Source organism: Anthonomus grandis, chromosome 12 (assembly GCF_022605725.1).
Source record: "Anthonomus grandis grandis chromosome 12, icAntGran1.3, whole genome shotgun sequence".
NCBI classification, from domain to species: Eukaryota; Metazoa; Arthropoda; class Insecta; order Coleoptera; family Curculionidae; genus Anthonomus; species Anthonomus grandis.
This window is the reverse complement of record NC_065557.1, coordinates 9,325,145-9,346,209: the sequence shown is the minus strand read 5'-3', so window position 1 is coordinate 9,346,209 and position 21,065 is coordinate 9,325,145. Positions and strand designations below refer to the sequence as shown.

Sequence of the window (21,065 nt, the reverse complement as noted above, 5' to 3'; positions counted from 1 at the left end):
TTTTGCTTCATTTTATAGATTCCCCATTTGACCATATTCTTACTATTTATTTTATCTAAAAACTAAAGTTTACATTTCAATCAAAAGCGTTAGATATTTCCAACAAAGAAAAACCGAATCTAAGTGATGAAAACTGACAAACGCCATCAGCTTCAGCCACGGATGATTTATAGTGCGAAACCTTCGGAATCCCGAATAATTTTCCGTAAAATTCTATCACGTCGGCAACGATGATTGGAACAAAGGTATGCACTTTACATATACTTTTCGCTAAAATCTGTTTGGCTAGCGGAATACGTGTTTTGTGGATTTCGTCTTTTTATCTCATCCGACAGGTTGCTTTGCTTCGAATAGAAATTTATTCAAATTGATTTTTCCCAACACAAAGATAAATTATAAAAATAAAAGGCCGGCCAGTATATTACCGTTAGCAACGTATTCAATACGTGAACGTAATATGTATCTGGTCTATTTTCTGGAAAATCCAGAGGGGGAAACTTATCGCTGCCCGGAGATGCGAATCGGCAGCTTAAGCTAAACCTATATATCGGTCGATATATATGTATATATATAGGGAAGCCAGCTGGCCAAAACCCTAATATTTCATACTTAACTCGCGATTTCCCTAAACGCTATATTCATATTTTGATAAGACTTTTCGGGAAGGCATTGTATAAGCTGTTAAATCTCTATTTTATGGGGTTCAGTGAGGTTGTAGCATAAAAAGTTACTGCGACCCGAGTTACCGCCTTAACGACGAAATGCGTGTTTTTGAACTGATATTTTAGTAAGTCGTTTATGTTTTAAGGTCCGTAAAGACGTACTTTTAAATTATATCTTTACGGTTTTACGATTTTTTTAGGGTAATCATGAATATTAAAAGTAATGACTTATTTTTTTTACGAAAGACTGGTAAAAAGGACGTGTCGAAATCTGGCAAGAGAATATAGCTTTGTTGAAACCGATTAGGTAGCAAATAGTAAATGGATAATGGTGAAGGTAAATAATAATATTTTTATGGTTTTTTCTCTAATTTTAATATATACACACAGTAGTAACACTTTTCCTTGTGACCTATTTAGATTCTCCAAAGTCATTTGGAAAAACTTGTCAAGTTTACTGTACTATTTGCTAAAATTAACTTAATTCAATCCATGGTTTACTTAAAAAAATAGAAACTTTTCTGATCACTTAAGATTTTTTTTATTGTTTTTTTTTTTGCTTTTTTTACTGATATAAATATCATCTATATCGCTGGAAAATGAGCTAGTCTGGATTATCTATCAACCGTTTTCTTCCAAAACTTTAGTGAATTAAGATCGATATGTACCACAAAGGAAAGCCTTATAACTCAAACTTTACAAGTTTTCAGCTTTTCAGGTTTTTAAATTTAAAGTTACCTTATCAATTAATATCCAAATGATAGTTACAAAGTGAGAAAAGCTACTGCAATGCCCGGATCTATGTCTCGAATCTACATTACCCTGGACTAAAGATATCTTGACCTAATCCCAATAAATTAAATGTGTTTAAAAATACTAAATTAAAGCAGGAATCATCGTTTAGAGTTTAACAAGTTTAAAAAGTTCTTTGGAAGTTGATAAGCGAAGTAATTGAAGATAGTTCTCGTCTCTTCTCTTGAAATACTAAAATAATTTTATTGCAGCTTAAAGAATCCCATATTCTTGTTATTTTAAGATCCAGATAAAAATTATGAAGAATAATTTATAAAAGTAATGCATAAAATTCAGATTAAGGAGTCACTAATTCAGGATGTCGGTCTATTTCTAAACAAAGTTCTATAAAATAAACAAATCCCTAATGGAAAATAGTGACATAAGTCATAACTTACTGTCAATTAAAAAAGTAGAATAAGAAGAGCCAGGAAAAGACAAACAATTAAAAGAAAAAAAATTAGAAATTGGAGGGGCTTAAAGTTCGATTGTTGTCCGATGATTTCTTAAAGATTTCTTCAGGCAAAAAGAAAAAATTTATTAACTCATTTTTAAAATAAGGTCTAATAAATTGTAATATGAAATATTAAAATTAAACTTTCATATTGATTTAGGCTATGCTTTAAATATTTCCATGGCAATAGAGCATGCTCCTTAATATTGTTATATTTAAAATAAAACTTAAGAAATTTTAATATAAAATAATAAAATTTAACATCCGTATGTTCATGGCTAATATAACACAATATAGTAAATGCAATGCACTAAGATGTTTAAATTGATAATTGCTTTAATGCATTTGTTTTTTTGTAATAATAAAAGTTGCGTAAAGAAAAAATTTCAAAATTTTCAAGTTATTTTTTTTACTAGATACATGTTAAAGACCTAATTATTTAAGACTAATTTGCATTTTTTTTACAGATATTACATAGTTTTTAAAGTCTATTCGTTTTCTCATTACTAACTTTTGTTAGATTTTTACTAATTTTTCAGCACTTTTAGTAAAGGTTCCTAAGTATTCAAAAATAGATAATGTTTAGAGTCAAACTTTAAAGTTATACATTATTCTAGTTCAATGTTATTACAAGAAAAATGTAAAAAATATAATTATTTTAATATCTAGAACGTTTTAAGTATTTAGTTTATTTCACTTTATTCAGAAGAAATTTTTTCAGTTTGTATTTAAATTTCAAGCAGTTAAACCAATATTTTTTTTTTAATTTTAGGTAATACGGGTATTACTTCAATATCTTTTTTTGTGTTTTTATGATTGTTTTGGGTTCTTAAGGTATTCGATTATGTCAAAACTATTTCTTGTAAATAGTTGCAAGAGAATAAAAACAGCAAGGAAAAGATGTACAATTAAAAGAAAAAAACTTTGTACAAATATTTTTTTAAATTATATAGCAATTAATATTTCTTTTTAGTCACCTGTTTATTATATTTATCATTATATCCAAAATTAAAGCCAATTTTAAATTATCTGTTCGATGTATTGGCAATAATTCCTGAGTTAATACCTGCCCCATATATGCACCGGAATATAAAATGAAATATGATTTTATGTTTTAGCTTAGCTAAACAGTGATAAACTATCTGATGTACTAGTAAGACATTGAGACTCTACATTAATATGTATATGCTATTTGTAAATATAGGAAAAGGAGTAAATATTATGTGTAAAAACCTCAAAGGTTCTAAATCCAGTATTAAAACCGGATTTTTTTCATATTAGTTACAACATTGTCTAAAAAGCTTATATAACAAAATACATTTAACAGATCATGCAAGGATTCTCTGCACCACTTGTCCTATGAAACACACAAAATAAATATAATAAACAGATAATTTTTTTTTTAAGAAAACTGAGGGGAAAGTTTCTTAACATAAGCAAAAAGCAAAATCATTTTTAAAATAAGATTTATTTAAATGTAATATGAAATAATAAAATAAGACCTACATATCCATTTAGGTTATGCTTTAAATGTTTATGGTAATGTACAATATTTATTCAGCTGCTTCATAATATTCAACCCATTTTAATTCTAAGATCTAGTAAATATTTACCGCAGGAAAATTGCAATATAATATGCGTTAAACTGCTTAAATTAAAAAAGTTTATAATTAAGCAGCCTAAAAAAAACTGTATAGATTATAATTTTTTTTTAATTTTCTTACTAGATAAATGTTGTAGTATATATATATATATATATATATATATAGTTCGAATTCGAAAAAAAAAAATCTGAAAAAATCGATACGGTGGGGTATACAAAAAAAATGAAAAAACACAAATTTTGAAGGCTGATATCTCGGCTTCGATTGGAGCTATAGAAAAAATTTCAACGGTTTTGTCTTAGTTTCGTCATTTTGAATTTAACGAGACCATCCGCAAGGTCGTGGCTTTTATACTAGCCGAGATCTGGCATTTTTGAAGCCCATTTTTGGCCTCAAAAACGAGGTCGAAAAAATACTCGATTTCTTAGTTCTATTCGGATTCCCTTATAATCCGGTATTTTCGTGATCTACTTGATGAGAACAATCCGCTGGTATAGTAAGTTCGAATTCGAAAAAAATTTTTTTTTTTTAAATTGATACATATTCCCGAAAAACGAAAAAACCCAAAGTTTGAAGGCTAATATCTTGGCTTCTATAGGAGCTATCAAAAAAAATCCAACGGTTTTGTCTTAGTTTCGTCATTTTTAATTTAACGAGACCATCCGCAATGTCGTAGCTTTTATAATAGCCAAGGTATGGCATTTTTTATGCTTATTTTTGGCCTCGATAGTGAGGTCGAAAAAAGAAATATATATTGTCAAACGAAGATAATTCATTAAAAAACATTTTAAATTTTATTTTATTAATATAAAAATCACTTAAAAATATTCGTTCGGTATACCAGGTCATTTACCCACAAATTGTGTAAGTAACAATTTCCTGATTGCATGATAAAATAACCAAGTCATTTCCATCGTAAAAAGATTGCAAAAGTACTTTGTCGACAGAACGATGGTTTGGAAAAAACCGGAAATTCTGCTGACAAAGAAAATTAACACCAGGGTACGACGAACGAAATTTGGCAGGGTTACGACCGGGTCTCGGGCAAGAAGAGGTAACCGAAAGCAGTGCGGAAAAGCTTTGTGAAATGTTTGCTCCAAGAATAATAATAATGTAAGTACAACATTTTATCATATCGAAGAAGATCACAATTATTGTCACTTTATTAAGTTACGTAACATTACTTTCACTTTAATTATAGAATTCGCTACATATTCCCATGTACTTAAATTATTAATCCTGTTATGTCGATCTTAGTTTATCTCTTGTCAAATTAGCTCTTTTATTTGGGTAACTCTACTTAAATCGTTATAATTATATTTTGCTGTCAATACAAGGTATTTAGTAAACTATATTTTGTTTCAATGCTAAAGCGTACCTTAAGGTCCCAGTTACATACAATGTATGTAACCGTCACACGGCCTTGTCCTAGACCGGGCCAACCCCCGGTGTGACATATGGTGGAGGCGCCGTCCCTTTTTCCTTTTTTTTTTTTAGCGAGACATGTTAGTTTTTTTTTTATTATACAGATTAGACATAAAGTGGAGGCACAGTTTATTTTCTTTTCTATACAGTATGATTAAAAATTTAATTAAGATCTTTTATTTTTATTTTTGATTTGCGACATAAAGAGGGAATGACAGAATTAATAATTTTAAAACATAATTTAGAGATATAAAATTTAATACAATAATATACAATAATTGCGGTCTTCGACATTAAGGTCTATTTTATTTTATTTTTTATTTTTGACATACTTCAGTAGATATATCGAATATATATGAATATAGGTAATACTTTAAATTTAAGTTTTTTTAATTCAGCGAATTTTATCATTCCATTTATTATTTATTTCATAATTTATTTATAAATTAAAGTGTATAAATTTAACAACGTCGGCAAACAAAATTTTGCGCTTACCAATTATCAGTTTAATCTTCGAGCTAAACCGAACGGCTTCCACTTATCTCGAAATAAAATCTCTCCCACAAGGAATGTCAACACACTACCACACATTAAACAACTCTTCTTGACACGGCGAGACATATAAACATTCATTAAATATACATTAGAAGAATAATGCGTCTCCGTTCTATGGCAGGATTCGCACCTCCAGACACAACGATATTCTCCCATAATCCGTAACTATTTAACTAACTTATAAAACCATAAATTAAACACAAGTTAATAAGCGCTTTTCGATAAATTCGCAAAACTAACAGTAATTGGAGAAACATGTACCAACTAAGAGGAAGTTTTATGTTACCAACAAAGTCACTAATACGTCATGTATAAAACTCTTAATTCTGGGAAAATAATATATTCATAAATTATATATATATACTTATATTATTTTATTAATATATCGATGTCTTGTCACAAGTAAAAAACCTAACAAAAAAAAAAAAAAAAAAAATATATACAAATAAATGTCGTTATACTGTTAACGCTAATGAACGAAGACGGGATTGTAACCCGCAGTAAAACAAAGAATAAAGTCGAAAAACCAGGTCCCTTAGATTTTTCAAATATTTCCGAATTTAACCCCAAGCACCAAAGCTCGAGTGCTAATGTATTTGCTTCGGCAGTGTCATTAAAAAGGACACCACCAAATTCAGCGAAAGTTTGTGGTAGCCAATTTACATTTGATTTGCCATTACACAAAACAGGTAACACAAAAAGCAGTTCTACACTAAACCAAACACCGAGATCCTCGACACCCAGACCTACATCTACAAAATCAAACGATATTTTAAATTTAAAACAATCAAACAAAATAACACATTTTCAAGAGCCAAACCCAGATTTTGACTCACAAGAAGATACACTAGTCCAAGACACATCAACACTAAACACGACTTCAGAAGAAGTTCAATCCACGAACACAACTGTAATTCCTGTAGAAAATAACCAAATTCAAGTAACAGCACACACAAATACACCGCAACACCCTAACACTAAAATGGCAAATACAACTCTCGAAAACGCTCTAGCTGAGACAAAAAATCCAGCTACTCCGAAATTCATAACCCCACCCTTTTTCGATCCAAGCTTAGACTCGCCAATAATATTTTTATCAAAATACGAAAAAACCGCTTTAAATAATGGTTGGAATGACGCATATAAAATATCATATTTAGGTAATTTCTTAGAATCACCGGCAAATTTTTGGTATAGGGACTATTCAAGTAACGAAAGAAATAAACCCAAAACCTGGGAAGAAATTAAAGAGGACTTTATAAGGGAGTACAGTGGGGACCAACCACTAAGAAAAATAAAGTTCAGACTAAATACAAGAAAACAAGCGGACAACGAAGACATTAAAAAATATTATTATGATATAGTTTCGTTATGCCATGAAGTTGATCCAAAAATGACATTCGAAACCTTCAGGGATCATTTTGAAAAAGGCCTGCACCCATCGTACTATGAAACGTACTACCTAATGAGTTCAAACGAGTTAGACCACCAACAGCTCAAAACACTAGTCCTAAAACTAAGTGAAATAAGAGAAAGAGCTTTGGTTAACCAAATGACATCACAAACGTCATTATTAAGCTATACCAATACTAAACCACTAGAAGGAACAAGCTACGAAAACAAAAATCAAGGGCGCTCTAGGCAAAGGGGAAGGCCAAACTACTATACAAACCAACACTATAATTGGAATAGCACACGGTATAATGAAAACCAAAACATAGCAATTAGACCTTATTATAATGGAAACCAGAATACAGGAAATAAGTTTTATTACAATGGAAACCAAAACGTAGGGAATAGGCCCTATTACAGAGGAAACCAAGCTTCATCATATAGAGGGTCAAGAGGGCCAAGAGGCAACACTACACAATATAGGGGGAATCATAACCAAAATTTTAATGCAAGAAATACAAGGTACAGGGAAAGAGACAACAGCCTGCCAAGGTCACCATATAGATCAAGACAAGGCAACGGTCTCCCAAATACAAGAAGCAGAGATGGCAGACCACGCTGTACTACATGCAATCGCATTGGGCACTACTCATGCGAAAACGAAAACAGGAATGTCAGATTTTCAAGGGAGTCGTCCCCAAACGAAGCCGGACGACTCCACTAGAAAGGGCCGAAGGAGTCGTCCTATACTCAGGGGCCAAAGCGCACCAAATTTTAAGTGTTAAGGGTTTAATTAATAAGGTAAACAAAATAGATATAATTTTAGATACAGGATCGAGTCAATGTGTAGTAAACAGTACCTTAGCAAGGGAAATTGAGCCCTTAGATTTCGAAAAAAATTTAATTGCAGCAGGCGGACAAAAAATCAGGACGCTAGGTACTTCAAGGGTCGATATTAGGATAGGAGAGCTGGCTGGACACGTAATGGCATTAGTGGTAGACAACCTCTCAAAGCCTTTAATACTGGGCACTGATTTCCTATCAAAAACACAAGCTAACATAGACTACGGTAGGGAAACAGTCACCCTAAGAAAGGGAAACATCGAGACGACAGTTAAATTCCAACATGCGAGGTGTCAGGCAGAAACGGGAGCGACGATAGAACTCGAATTGCCACTGTGTTCATTAACGAAAAAATTAGCAACAACCAGCTATAAAATAAGCGCCAAAGAAGACTACACCTTAAGACCAAATATCGAGACTCAAGTACAACTAACAACAAACTATAACACCCCGGAAGAAATATTGGGTATGGATTTTACACAAAATGACGCATTTTTAATCCCAAGAGGGATGATTTGTATTTCAACACCGCATTTTGTCGAAAACAGCTTGGTAATGAATGTCGTAACAAGGCAAGCCCACCCAATAAAAATACTTAAAGGTATGACACTGGGGTATATAGAAAAACCTTGTATGTACAACCTGGTAGACTCCTCAATGCTCTACATAGAGACAGACGAAAGGGAAGAAGAGCAAGTGACATTGGCCGACCACAAAGTCACCCATATCCGAGACACCCATATAAAAGCACAGCTTAAGGAACTCCTTGAAGAATTTAAGGACGTATTTTCTAAATCTCCAAAGTATATGGGACAAACGGACTTGGTAGAACACGACATAGACACAGGGGATTCACAGCCGATAAAGCAAAAGGCATATAGGGTCTCCCAAAAAGAGAGAGAGATTATAGACCAACAAATTAAAGAAATGGCAAAACATAACGTGATTCGCCCTAGTCAGTCAGCATGGTCAAGCCCTGTAGTTCTCGTAAAGAAAAAATCCGGAGAAACAAGATTTTGTGTAGACTACAGAAAATTAAATGAATGCACACAAAAAGTTAATTGGCCAATACCAAATATAGACGACATCATGACTTACTTAGGAAAAGCCAAACATTTTACTACCCTTGACATGTTCTCAGGATTCTGGCAGGTCAAAATCACAGAAAAAGCAAAACAATATACAGCATTTCAGGCACAAGGCCACGGTCTTTGGGAATTTAATTACATGAGTTTTGGATTATGTAACGCACCGGCCACGTTCCAAAAACTAGCAGACAAAGTATTCGAGGACCTAAAATGGAAAGAAATACTAGTATATATAGATGACATCATAATATTTTCTGAAACCCTAGAAGAACACCTTAAAAAACTAAGAAAAGTATTTATGCGACTTAGGCAGGCCGGACTTACGCTAAAACCCAGCAAATGTGAGTACCTAAAAGAAAAGATTAATATTCTAGGATACACAGTTTCTAGCGAGGGCATTCAACCAGACGAAAATAAAGTAGTAACAATAAAAAAGTTCCCAACCCCAAAGACAGTAAAAGATGTACAGAGCTTTTTGGGACTCTGCAACTACTACCGAAAATTTATTAACAATTTTTCAAGTATAGCCCACCCACTACACAAAGTGACACGAAAAGACATTGGGTTTATTTGGAACGAAGAGCAACAAGAAGCATTTGAAACCCTAAAAGGAAAGCTTATAACAACACCCGTTTTAGCCCATTACAATCCAGAAAAATCTAGCGAGCTCAGGGTAGACGCCTGTGGAAATGGCATTGGAGCCATCTTACTCCAAGAGGACGACGAACAAAAATTACACCCCATAGCATACGCCAGCAGAAGTCTCTCAAAGGCTGAAAAGAATTACACCATCACAGAACTAGAAGGACTAGCAGCTATATGGGCATTGACATATTTGAGGCATTTAATATATGGAAAGCCCGTTAAAATAATCACCGATCATCACGCACTCTGTTGGTTGAAGTCATTAAAGGACCCAACAGGTAGGCTGGCGAGATGGTCGATAAAACTGTCGGAATTCGAATATACTATCATCCACAAGAGCGGGGTATTCCATAAGGACGCTGATTGCTTAAGCAGATACCCAGTACTACAACCAACAACCGATATAATAGGCGACATAGACGAGACCCCCACATTTTTATTACAATCCGACGACATTGGCAAACTACAAAGAGAGGATAAGCAACTTAATACACTAATAAAGGCATTATTACACCCAGACAGCGTGTCAATTGGAGAAAGGAGACGAGCCAAGAATTATAGGTTAGAAGAGCAGGTTCTTTATAAAGTAAATTTAAGCTCAGACGGCAGGACAAAACTCCTAGTAGTACCAAAATCCCTAATTGGAGAAATAATGTACTCTAATCACTCAGAGCCCTTAAGCGGACACCTCGGTACGGCCAAGACACTGCATAAAATTAAACAAAGATTTTATTGGGAAGGACTACAGAAAGATGTAGAAAAATTTATTAAGGGGTGTCCTGACTGTCAAGCAAGGAAAGGACAACAAAATAAAAAACCAATTGGCCTGTTGCATCCTATACCCGTAGGAACACCTTTTGAGAAAGTGGGTATAGACCTACTAGGACCTTTTAGAAAAAGCAGCAACGGAAAAACAATGATCATAGTAGCAACAGACTATGCTACACGCTGGGCAGAAACCGAGGCCCTCCCTAGCGGAAAAGCAGGGCCCGTAGCCAGATTTATACTAGAAAAAATAATAACACGACACGGTGCACCAAAGCATTTATTAAGCGACAGGGGTAAAGTTTTCCAGTCAGAAATAGTACGAGAACTTTTAAAAAGAATGGGCACAGCTAGTCAGTTCACGACCGCTTACCACCCTTCGACTAATGGTCTAACAGAACGGCTCAATAAAACTCTAGCGGATATGATTGCCATGTATACCAATACCAACCAAACAAATTGGGACCAGTATTTACCCCATGTGACATTTGCTTACAATACATCGAAACAAAACACTACAAGGTTTTCGCCTTTTATGCTGGTATACGGCAGAGAACCCATCCTACCGATCGAAGCAACCCTAATGCCGCCTCCCAACCCCCAGGACAGTAGTGAAATAAGAGATAAAGCACTACTATTAAGGAATTTGGCAGTGCAGAATATCCAGAGGAGGCAGGGTATCGATAAACTACGCTACGACACCAAACATAGACATATAGAGTACGCCGTAGGAGACCAGGTGAAAGTATTCACCCCTATAAGAAAAGTGGGGAGAAGCGAAAAACTACTTTTAAAATGGTTCGGTCCATACTATATAACTAAGAAGACTTCAGACGTAGATTACGAAATTCAAAAAGGTTCAAATAAAAACGCGAAAAGAGATATAGTTCATGTTAGTAGAATACTCCCTTATAACGACCCCTGGATCCCAGACGCGACCCCAAATGTACAATAATCGCCATAAAAATCGAAAAACTCTGTAATGTAAATACGTGACATATATAAATTTATATATATAGTACCTCTTATAGATTCTTTTTTTTTACGGTACATGTTCTATATTACAAAATATATACGAACATTTTTTTTTTCTTTTCTTAATGGATTCTGTTAACAGGAGATACAACTCAACTTATTTATTACATTATTTTTAGCATCTAAGATAAATATCATGCTAATCATAAATATCATGACCGCATTACAATATGCAAAATAATCAAAAATAACATATCACTACAAATTAAAGAACCTAAGACTATAGTCGGTTAATTAGTAACTTAAGGTGTACAAAGCGAAACCCTACACACTGAAATTCCTGACGGCATAGCTTATTTTTAATTCGTAGCAATATATAGTTATAAAAGCAAAAAACGCTAAATGTTTAATATAATAAGTATAAGGGGTATATATAACGGATATATAGATATAAATAGATGAAAAGTTCATGTAATACGATAAGCTCATAGCTTGGGAAATATTATTTCATTATATGCATGAATATTATAGTATTGGTACATACGGTTAGATTAGGTTTGATGTGAGTGGGACACCTGGTCCATATTGACTCACTCCTAAGTTTATTACATATAACTAATATATAGGTTAATTCATAGACAAAGGGAATAACATTCATATTTTAAATTAAATAAAGAAATTAAATACGTATATATATAAACGTAAATATATACTAAGTATAATAAACTCAAAGTAATCAATAGGTATATTAAATTAACTTTAAATAAGTAGATAAATATTGATTAGTTTAGATACGTAAAGAAACAAATATACATAGAGTACAAAATGTAATGTAAGGCAAAATACCTTACAAGTTAATTTGAGATAATACGGACGACATAGGCTAGAATAAATTACTTTATAAATCCCTGAGAATGGTAGGATATATAAAGAACACTATCTTAAAAAAAAAAAATATTTTAATGCTATTATTAGGTTAATCACCATGGTGCTAAATCAGGCGCAGAACATGAAGGAAGAACAAGATTACAGAGTTGAGGTAAGCGCGGGAGCTTATTGGAAACCACTCCCAGCGACAAGAATCTATGAAGCTACAGTACCATTGACATATGAAACGGAATGGACCGAGGATACCGATGACCACACGATGGATGTAGGAAATCTCAAATGCAGCCAATTGCAAACGAACGAATGCTTCGTAATAAATAGTATAAATGGACTAAATAAAGCATTCTTCAAAGAATTAACTTTACTTAACGAACACTGGGGCATAGCACCACTAAGAAACAACGAACCATCTAAGAGAGAGAAGAGGTCTCTAGACTTTATAGGCTCAGGATTATCATGGTGTTGCGGAGTGGCAACATTGCAAAAACTAAATATGGTCGAAAACTCAGATGACGAGATCAGGAAAAGGCTAGACACAATGTCACAAGGACTGTCCGATACCGTAAAACAAATGAGCGAAAACTCCAAACACTTTCAAGACTATGAGAAATTAGTCGCAGCAACGTTCTCGGACACGGAGCTAAGGATAAAGAGCATAGAGAGGTTCACTAAACAACTGGAAAATAAGGTGGCAAATATGACAAACGAACAGGAATTACTAATAATGACAAACCTCTATAACGGATATCTAAACCTAAAAAGGATGGTATTACTAGTAAGGACTCTCAGGAGACAGGCTATCGTAAATTCATGTAGACACCATAAAATACCGGCGGAAATTGTCAACCCGCAAGTCCTAAAAAAGGATCTGGAGGATTTCGAGTCAAAAATCGCAAATTCAGAACAAGGACTGGCCATCCCTACATCTGAACTAGCAGCATACTTCGAAATGCCCATATGTGACTGTTCCTTTACAAAATCAAGTATATATGTTCACATAAAAATTCCAATAATTAAGAAAAACAGAAATTGGCAACTACTAGAGTTAATAACCACACCCTTTGCTTGGTATAACCAGACCTGTATTATACGCCACCAACCGCTATACATTGCAGTGTCCAAAAACGGAAATAACGAGGGCGACTTAAGACAAATATCGGGGACAGGCCTACACGAATGTAAGCCATACCAAAATAAATTATGCTATTTACCCAGATTCTCAGCAGACATCCTACAAGGGCCTGAATGTGCGAAAATCCTATATCAAGGGGCAACAGTAAAAGAACTAAGCCAATACTGCCCAATGGACTGCCACTCAGCAACATCGATGACAATATCCGAAATTAAAGACGAAACTTATGTCATTACCCACCCGAAACAGGACATGACCATCTCTTGTGATAAAAGTAAGCCTCAGAAATTAGACACGACATTAGCACGTCAAGGCTCTATCAAAATTTTCCTCCCATGCAAATGCCACCTCAGCGTAGGCAATGCAGTTATTATACCTGAAAATTTCCCTTGTCCAGAAAACATCACTACCAATGCAATAGTAACCCACATAATACCTGCAACCTGGTCAAATCTAAATTCCTATATCCTCAATCCCAACATTATTAGTACCCCACCACTCTACAAAAACATTTCCGAATGCCTAAATACAAATTGGACACTAGAGATACCCCATCTTAACCTCACATCCAGCGATAACACCTTAAAAAACATTCTAAAATCAGTAGAGAAAAACTATCCAAATGTAATCACTTATGGTGATACACATAGCTTTCACGGGGACTCATTTTTTCTAATTTGGAACATAACCATTTCAATCTTGGTAGCATACATCCTAATTAAACAAAATAGAATAGCAATAGTAGCGGCAGTTCCACAAATACGTGGAGAAATAGACTGTCATGAAAAAAGCTCCTCAACAAGTGTTAATCACGAGGCTCTCTATATAATAATTTACACTTCATGTTTACTTTTCCTTCTATTCTTATTTACTTATATTTTATATATAACGCTCAGATACTTCAAAAACAAACCAAAAAATTCAACTACAACCCAAAATCCCATGTCCATTAGAAATGCAAAAACATTTGACGAAACAATATTATACCCAATCCCCGACCCAGGCAATGACCCCGAACCGAGCGTCGAACCAAACGCCATGTCAAGGTTCCGGCTAGATATAAAAAATAGTGCTAGCCTTTTATCACTGTCCCCTGGTAAAAAAGTAGATGCTAGTATAGAACGCATCGAAATAGAATAATTACTTATTATTTTACGCAAGCTTGCATATAGTTAGTATATACTGGGGCCCCTCTGAAGATGATACATTTCACCATGTTATTTAAGCCTTAATTGTAGTCATGACAATCTAAACAATTTAAGGATAAATATCATAGTAATTTGCAAATCACATCAGAAAACGTATAAATAATTTTGATTTACGCGCGTATATACATATTCGAAATGAAATTTATTGAAATAATAATATATTAAAATGAGATGATAATGGGGAAATATTATAAATATATCGCCGGTAGGCGAGGGACAGCGAGCCTAAGGCACATAAATATTTAAGTAGAAGCTAAAAAGAAAACATATTATTAAAAATAATGTAAAAGAAAGGGTCTAATTAATAATCTATAAAAGTTAAAAAGACATACATAAATAAAAGTTATTTAGAAGAGAGGGGATAAACAATTAATGAATAAAAAATATATTTTTTTTGGGTTTTCTATAAATAAAACACTTTGTTATCTAAACTCGAAATACAAGAAACTTCAAAAGATCTGAGACAAAGGAAAATTAATAAAATTTGATTATGAGTCAAATTATCCTAAAATATATAATACAAAAACTGCGAGGAAGTCAACAATTTCTCAAGATATGATATAAAGATTTAACATGAAATCAAAATGATTAAATATAAAACCATTAAGCACCATATAATAGCACATACTTACACTTTGTTCTTTCTTTACATATAAACATACCATGAGATGCCACACGTACAAATTCGACCTGAACAGAAAATAAGGGTACGCTCCTACCAGAACCACAGAAAGTAGCCGATGGAACCAGAACCAGAGCCAAACAGGAACACCCCACATCCGCGCACTGCCTTGTTGTCAGTCCTGACCATCCCAATCGCAGACAGGGTGATGCCAGAGCCATGGCCATCCCAGGACAAGCTAAGTTACCACTGCGCCAATGGTCAAAGTCCAAACTTGCCCGAACTCACGACGCTACCAGCAGCGGGTTGAAGTGTTCAACCTATGATCTCCAGTAGGGGATGCCAACATTACGAATCATGGATTCAGCTGAAGATACGGCAGGGGCCATCCATAAAACACAGTAAGCTTATGGGATAGCTCACTGGAAATGGTCAAGAAGGGACAAAACAAAAACCAAAAGTTTTGTCACGCCACAGCAGTTGCAATGAAGGAGTCTCTGTCTACAGGTTCCAGGAAACCGACGGCGTTGAAGGACTGGTACAAAACAAGGGAGAAGTCAGGCATACAAGGGGGTGTCATGTGATGTCGCAAGGGTTGCCAACGGACGAATGGAGGCGTCAAACCCGTAGGCGTTCCAGAAGAGGAGTCAGACATACATGGGTGAAGGTGTCCTAGGACGACACATGGAGGCGTCAAACCTGTAGGCGTCCCAGACGAGGGGCAGGCGACAACGCTATGAACGTCGCCACCTTACCCGGCGACCGGACCCGGATGCTGAAGACATTTTGTGTTCAGAGACTACGTAGTATTAAAAAATGTGGACATCAAAAGCGATAGTTACATTAATTGTAGTTAAAATTTAATGAATAATAAGGGTTCAGCTCTAATTAATTATACGTTATTTAGGTACATCGTTGTTCTGATCTTACTAATTGTAAATTTTTTTTTTTTTCTTCTGGGTCTTCTTCGATCATGATTTCGATTGTTAACAATAAAGCTGGAGGCCAGCTTTTCTATGCCCGGGGGATATGTCAAACGAAGATAATTCATTAAAAAACATTTTAAATTTTATTTTATTAATATAAAAATCACTTAAAAATATTCGTTCGGTATACCAGGTCATTTACCCACAAATTGTGTAAGTAACAATTTCCTGATTGCATGATAAAATAACCAAGTCATTTCCATCGTAAAAAGATTGCAAAAGTACTTTGTCGACAGAACGATGGTTTGGAAAAAACCGGAAATTCTGCTGACAAAGAAAATTAACACCAGGGTACGACGAACGAAATTTGGCAGGGTTACGACCGGGTCTCGGGCAAGAAGAGGTAACCGAAAGCAGTGCGGAAAAGCTTTGTGAAATGTTTGCTCCAAGAATAATAATAATGTAAGTACAACATTTTATCATATCGAAGAAGATCACAATTATTGTCACTTTATTAAGTTACGTAATATTACTTTCACTTTAATTATAGAATTCGCTACATATTCCCATGTACTTAAATTATTAATCCTGTTATGTCGATCTTAGTTTATCTCTTGTCAAATTAGCTCTTTTATTTGGGTAACTCTACTTAAATCGTTATAATTATATTTTGCTGTCAATACAAGGTATTTAGTAAACTATATTTTGTTTCAATGCTAAAGCGTACCTTAAGGTCCCAGTTACATACAATGTATGTAACCGTCACACGGCCTTGTCCTAGACCGGGCCAACCCCCGGTGTGACAATATATACATATGCTTCCGAAGATATGATTAGGAATATAGTGAGAGTTTGCATTTTTTACCTGTCCTTTACTTCAGTTGATGGTACCACATACTTTTAGAGTTTTTCAAGTTTTATTTTCTATTTTATTTGATATGGTATATATGTGGTCTGTTATGGATGATTAGAATATCTGTTATGATGCTCTTATCCCAGTATATCTTGCATTAAGGGTCTTCTTCAAAGGAATCTTTTAAGGAATGAAATAGGATAGTTTTGGTTTTATAATTAACGTCGGTTTCTCATTCTTGTTTTAGCTGTTGCTTCAATATTAATATTAATATTATATTTTAGACAGTAGATATTTATTATTATTTATTATGAAGCCATGTATTTTTTGTCGGATAGGTTTAATTAGTAATTTTATTAGTACCAGAAAATTAGGTAGCAATTATAATTTAAACCGGTATTTTCTACATGGTTAATTGTTTTTATATTAGAGGCAGTTTGGTGTAAGATTTTTTTTTTAATTCATTATATTGCACCACAGATTAGTTTTAAATTAGGCAATCGTCAAATAATTTTTTTCTGTTCCAGGTTATTATCATATTATATATGATAGGGCAGTCGAGTCATTGTTAAACTTAACTTGATTTCAGGTAATTATTCTGGGTTGTTGAACCACTAATTGTTTTTTCGCTTTCAGTTGGTAATGTGGAAACTTGAGAATGGACAGTTATAACTCTATCTTCTTATTTAAAGCACAGTAAATATAAAAACTTGTCAGATATTCCCAATGCTATATCGGGTGATATTAGACAAATAAACTAGAAAACCATTTATAAAAAATTAAAATGAAAATAACCATACATAAAAATTACGTATCAAATTATAAGACTTATAGCATAAGTCTACAGTAATTTGTTCGACTAAAATTTGAAAAAAAGTATAACGGTAAAAGTTACAGACAATTAAACATGATCACCTGTATAAACTTATTTGGCACCAAAAAATTAAAAAAAAAAGCTTCTAGAATTATTGCATTTTTTCTACCTACAATTAAATAGATTTAAATTTAAACATAAATAAATTACAAAAAACCGGAATATGAATTTATTTCATAAATATTAACACGCAATGTATTTTATTCCTATGAGATAAAAAGTTATACTTTACTGTATTACGGAAATTACGCCAAAAGCAATATTTGCTTTTTCTTTTGATGTTTTCCTTTAAATAAACTACAAAATAATTGCTAATTAGCGTTTTTATACCTCATCACATCGTTAAAAAGAGACTCAACAGAATTTCCCTTGCAGCATATTTTTTACTAAATAACCCCACACAATATTCAGCAAAGCAAACATTCCCATGTAAAATAACAAAGGGGAAGCAACAGTAATATTTACTTTGTTTTTTTTTTTGTAATTTTTAAGTTTATAAGGGAGCAATTAATTCGGTGATGAAATATGATTAAAAAAAATCTATTATCTCAACAATATGCTTGTAACACATCACCGGATAAAGGATAGGTATAATACCAAACGATTAGAGCTGCAAAATGGTTTATCAGACGAATATTATTCATGCGATTTATTAATCACTTTGTGATAGTGTGACCATAGTGGACCGCGAATTGCCTCGTTAATGGTCCACTTCCGGATTGAAACTAAACAGTTTGTAATTATGGGACAAGTATTAAATCCTTTTGTAACAATATTTTACTATTGAATTATTGACTATACTAAACTTTGTACAAAAGCTATTATATGCCTATATAAGGTACCCATTTTTTTAATATTAATTATCTTGACTAAGAGAATTTGTAATGATCAATTCCATCTAAGTGGGTATATAATGTAGTATATATTTAATTTTATAATAATCAAAATAATGGTATTGCGGTATACATGAAAACAAGTATAGCGTTGTCATCAGAAACTTACGCGGTTAATTCATTAGAAGTTATTTTAAACTCAATAACTCTCTTATATGTATAATATGCATTTATCGGTCTCTATTAACAAATGCTCTAAATTTTATATACGCTTATATCACCTTATATAAAAAAAAATATAACCTGACTCAAAAAACTTCAATGGAATTAAAATAATAGATAACATTGAATAAAAGACTATTGAATACCTTAATACGAAATTCAGTCATGTATAATTCACATATTTATTACATCCCTTAATCAATTTTCTTTCAAATCCTTTATCTTAAAAAATTATATCATAGATCTCTTTACGTAAAAAGATCTAAGATAATAAAGATAATTAATTTTCACTCCATAGCGCTAATACATAATCAGTCAATTACTTCAGTAAATAGTATAAAATATCTTCGTATAATAATTTACTAAAATATAAAATTGAAAGGTCATTGCCTCTACGTGCAGACAAGCTTAGCAAATTATTAAATAAATTCCATTCACTTAAAGATGTACTATCTTTTCAGATATTAGGATCAGTTTATTTAGCTTTTGTCGAATCATGTTTTTTATTTGAATCATGTTTAACAATGTAAAATTGCACCCTAGAAATAAATTTTTTAGACGGGCTAAATTAGTCACTCAATTTTAATATATTTTAAAGAATTGCTTTCAATAAAAACCACAATGGCGAATACAAAATTCTTGCTCTCAATTATGTAACAAGATCTGTCACAAACAGTAACATAAGAAGAATTCAATGTGTGGGTTGTATTTTACAAAATGATTTGCTATGAGTTATTTTCAGATTCAGGCAGTTTAATGTGGTGATTGAAGCAAATGTACTTAACATGTACCGCCAGATCCTATTTCATAAGAATCAAAGCTGTCTTCAGCATTAACTCTGGAAATCTGAACCACTGAACTCCCAACCAAAAATTGAAAACCTATGAGTTAAATAGTCTCCTATGAAACATCCTTTGCACCGTAATTGCAAAGTAATTTATCCTTAAGAATTCACAGTTAGGAATTCACAGTCGTTTCTAAAGTTATCGACCAAGGATTTTTATATGGACGATATGTTACCAGGTATTGAGAGTGTGAATGAGGAAATAGATTTATGAAATTTCTGCTATTTTAAGGCCAAGTCATCTACTTCTATGGTTTTGTGTGAAAAAGGTCAAACCAAATGATTATACTGATCATGTAAATAAGACAATTAAGACTATTAAAATGTAATATTTCAGATTGATGTCAGTGATTAACAAAATAAGTAACCAAGAGATCAGTAATTTCTGTGATTGCAAAATTGTTTGATCCTCTTCTTGGACTTGCTAGTCCATGCCTTAATATACTCGTAATTGCGAAAATCATAATGCAGAGATTGTAGTTACTCAAATTTTGTTAGAATGATGTTTTAGCATTGAAGTGGGCTTTTACACGATCTACATTAAAAAGAGTTATCAAAGTTAAATGAATAAAAGGTTCCGAGGCACCTATTGGGCACCAACTATGTTAAGAATTATATCCATAATCCTTCGGATGGTAGTACTGAAGCTTTTGGGGCTTGCGTTTTTGTAAAAAATGTAGATAATGTTGATAAAATACGTCCACGTCGTAAAACGTGTCCACTAATTTATAGTAAGGTAGCACCCCTTAAGTTAGTTGCAATCTTGGAATTTATAGCACTAAGTTGCGTGCATACTCCTTCTATTATTTTATAACTCTTTCTTGTAATAGACTTGCTCAACTTCAGCCTCTTATTTTATCATTATTCATGACCAAAATCTGACTTTCAACCTCAAATTAATTTGCCTCAAATAAAGTTTAATGATCTATTTCCATTTACTAGATTTTCAAGATAAATAGTGTTATTGCCTAAAATTTATTTAAAATTGACGTCAAAAGCTCTGGCTGTTTTTTTTGACCCTGAATTAAACATTACTTTGAGTGTCTTAGTAAGACTATCGCAGTAGGAGATTATTTGTATAAAAATAACCGAGTTGAAAAAATACAAATTTTAGGTGAGAAATACCAAACAGAATTTGGTAAACGGGGCATCAAAGTTAATAAATGAATCCTATTTTTTCATCGATATAGGGATGATATCTAAATTTATTATAGTGAGTTAAACATGCATTTACTCTATCACGCAACCCATTTATTCTCGTAGTAATTGTATATCCTTTTAGGTTAACCCGTTCCACGTTCCAGGCAAGTATTAACCTCGGACTCGGTCAGCAATAAAGCGTATTAGCAGATGCCCCGTCCCCCATAACCGATTCATGATTCTATTAAAATTGATGGATTGGTTGGCTCATATACGTCTATTTCAATATGCCACAAATTATACGTGGCCGTTTTTATGACAGT

General features: G+C 33.2%; 2 protein-coding genes across 2 annotated transcripts in view; one reads left to right on the top strand and one right to left on the bottom strand.

The window, feature by feature from the left end:
* Positions 1-21,065, bottom strand: part of LOC126742712 (protein turtle homolog B-like) — a 472,815-nt gene that overhangs the window by 319,419 nt on the left and 132,331 nt on the right. The gene's annotated exons all lie outside the window — the stretch shown is intronic.
* Positions 12,171-16,677, top strand: LOC126742714 (uncharacterized). The gene is made up of 2 exons (XM_050449497.1): positions 12,171-15,451; positions 15,558-16,677. The coding sequence occupies exon 1, from the start codon at positions 12,186-12,188 to the stop codon at positions 14,358-14,360; it is 2,175 nt and encodes a 724-aa protein (XP_050305454.1). The 5' UTR covers positions 12,171-12,185; the 3' UTR covers positions 14,361-15,451; positions 15,558-16,677.

Bases quoted from the DNA above. Each gene is read 5' to 3' on its own strand.
- LOC126742714 (XM_050449497.1), top strand. From the start codon at position 12,186: ATGGTGCTAAATCAGGCGCAGAACATGAAGGAAGAACAAGATTACAGA.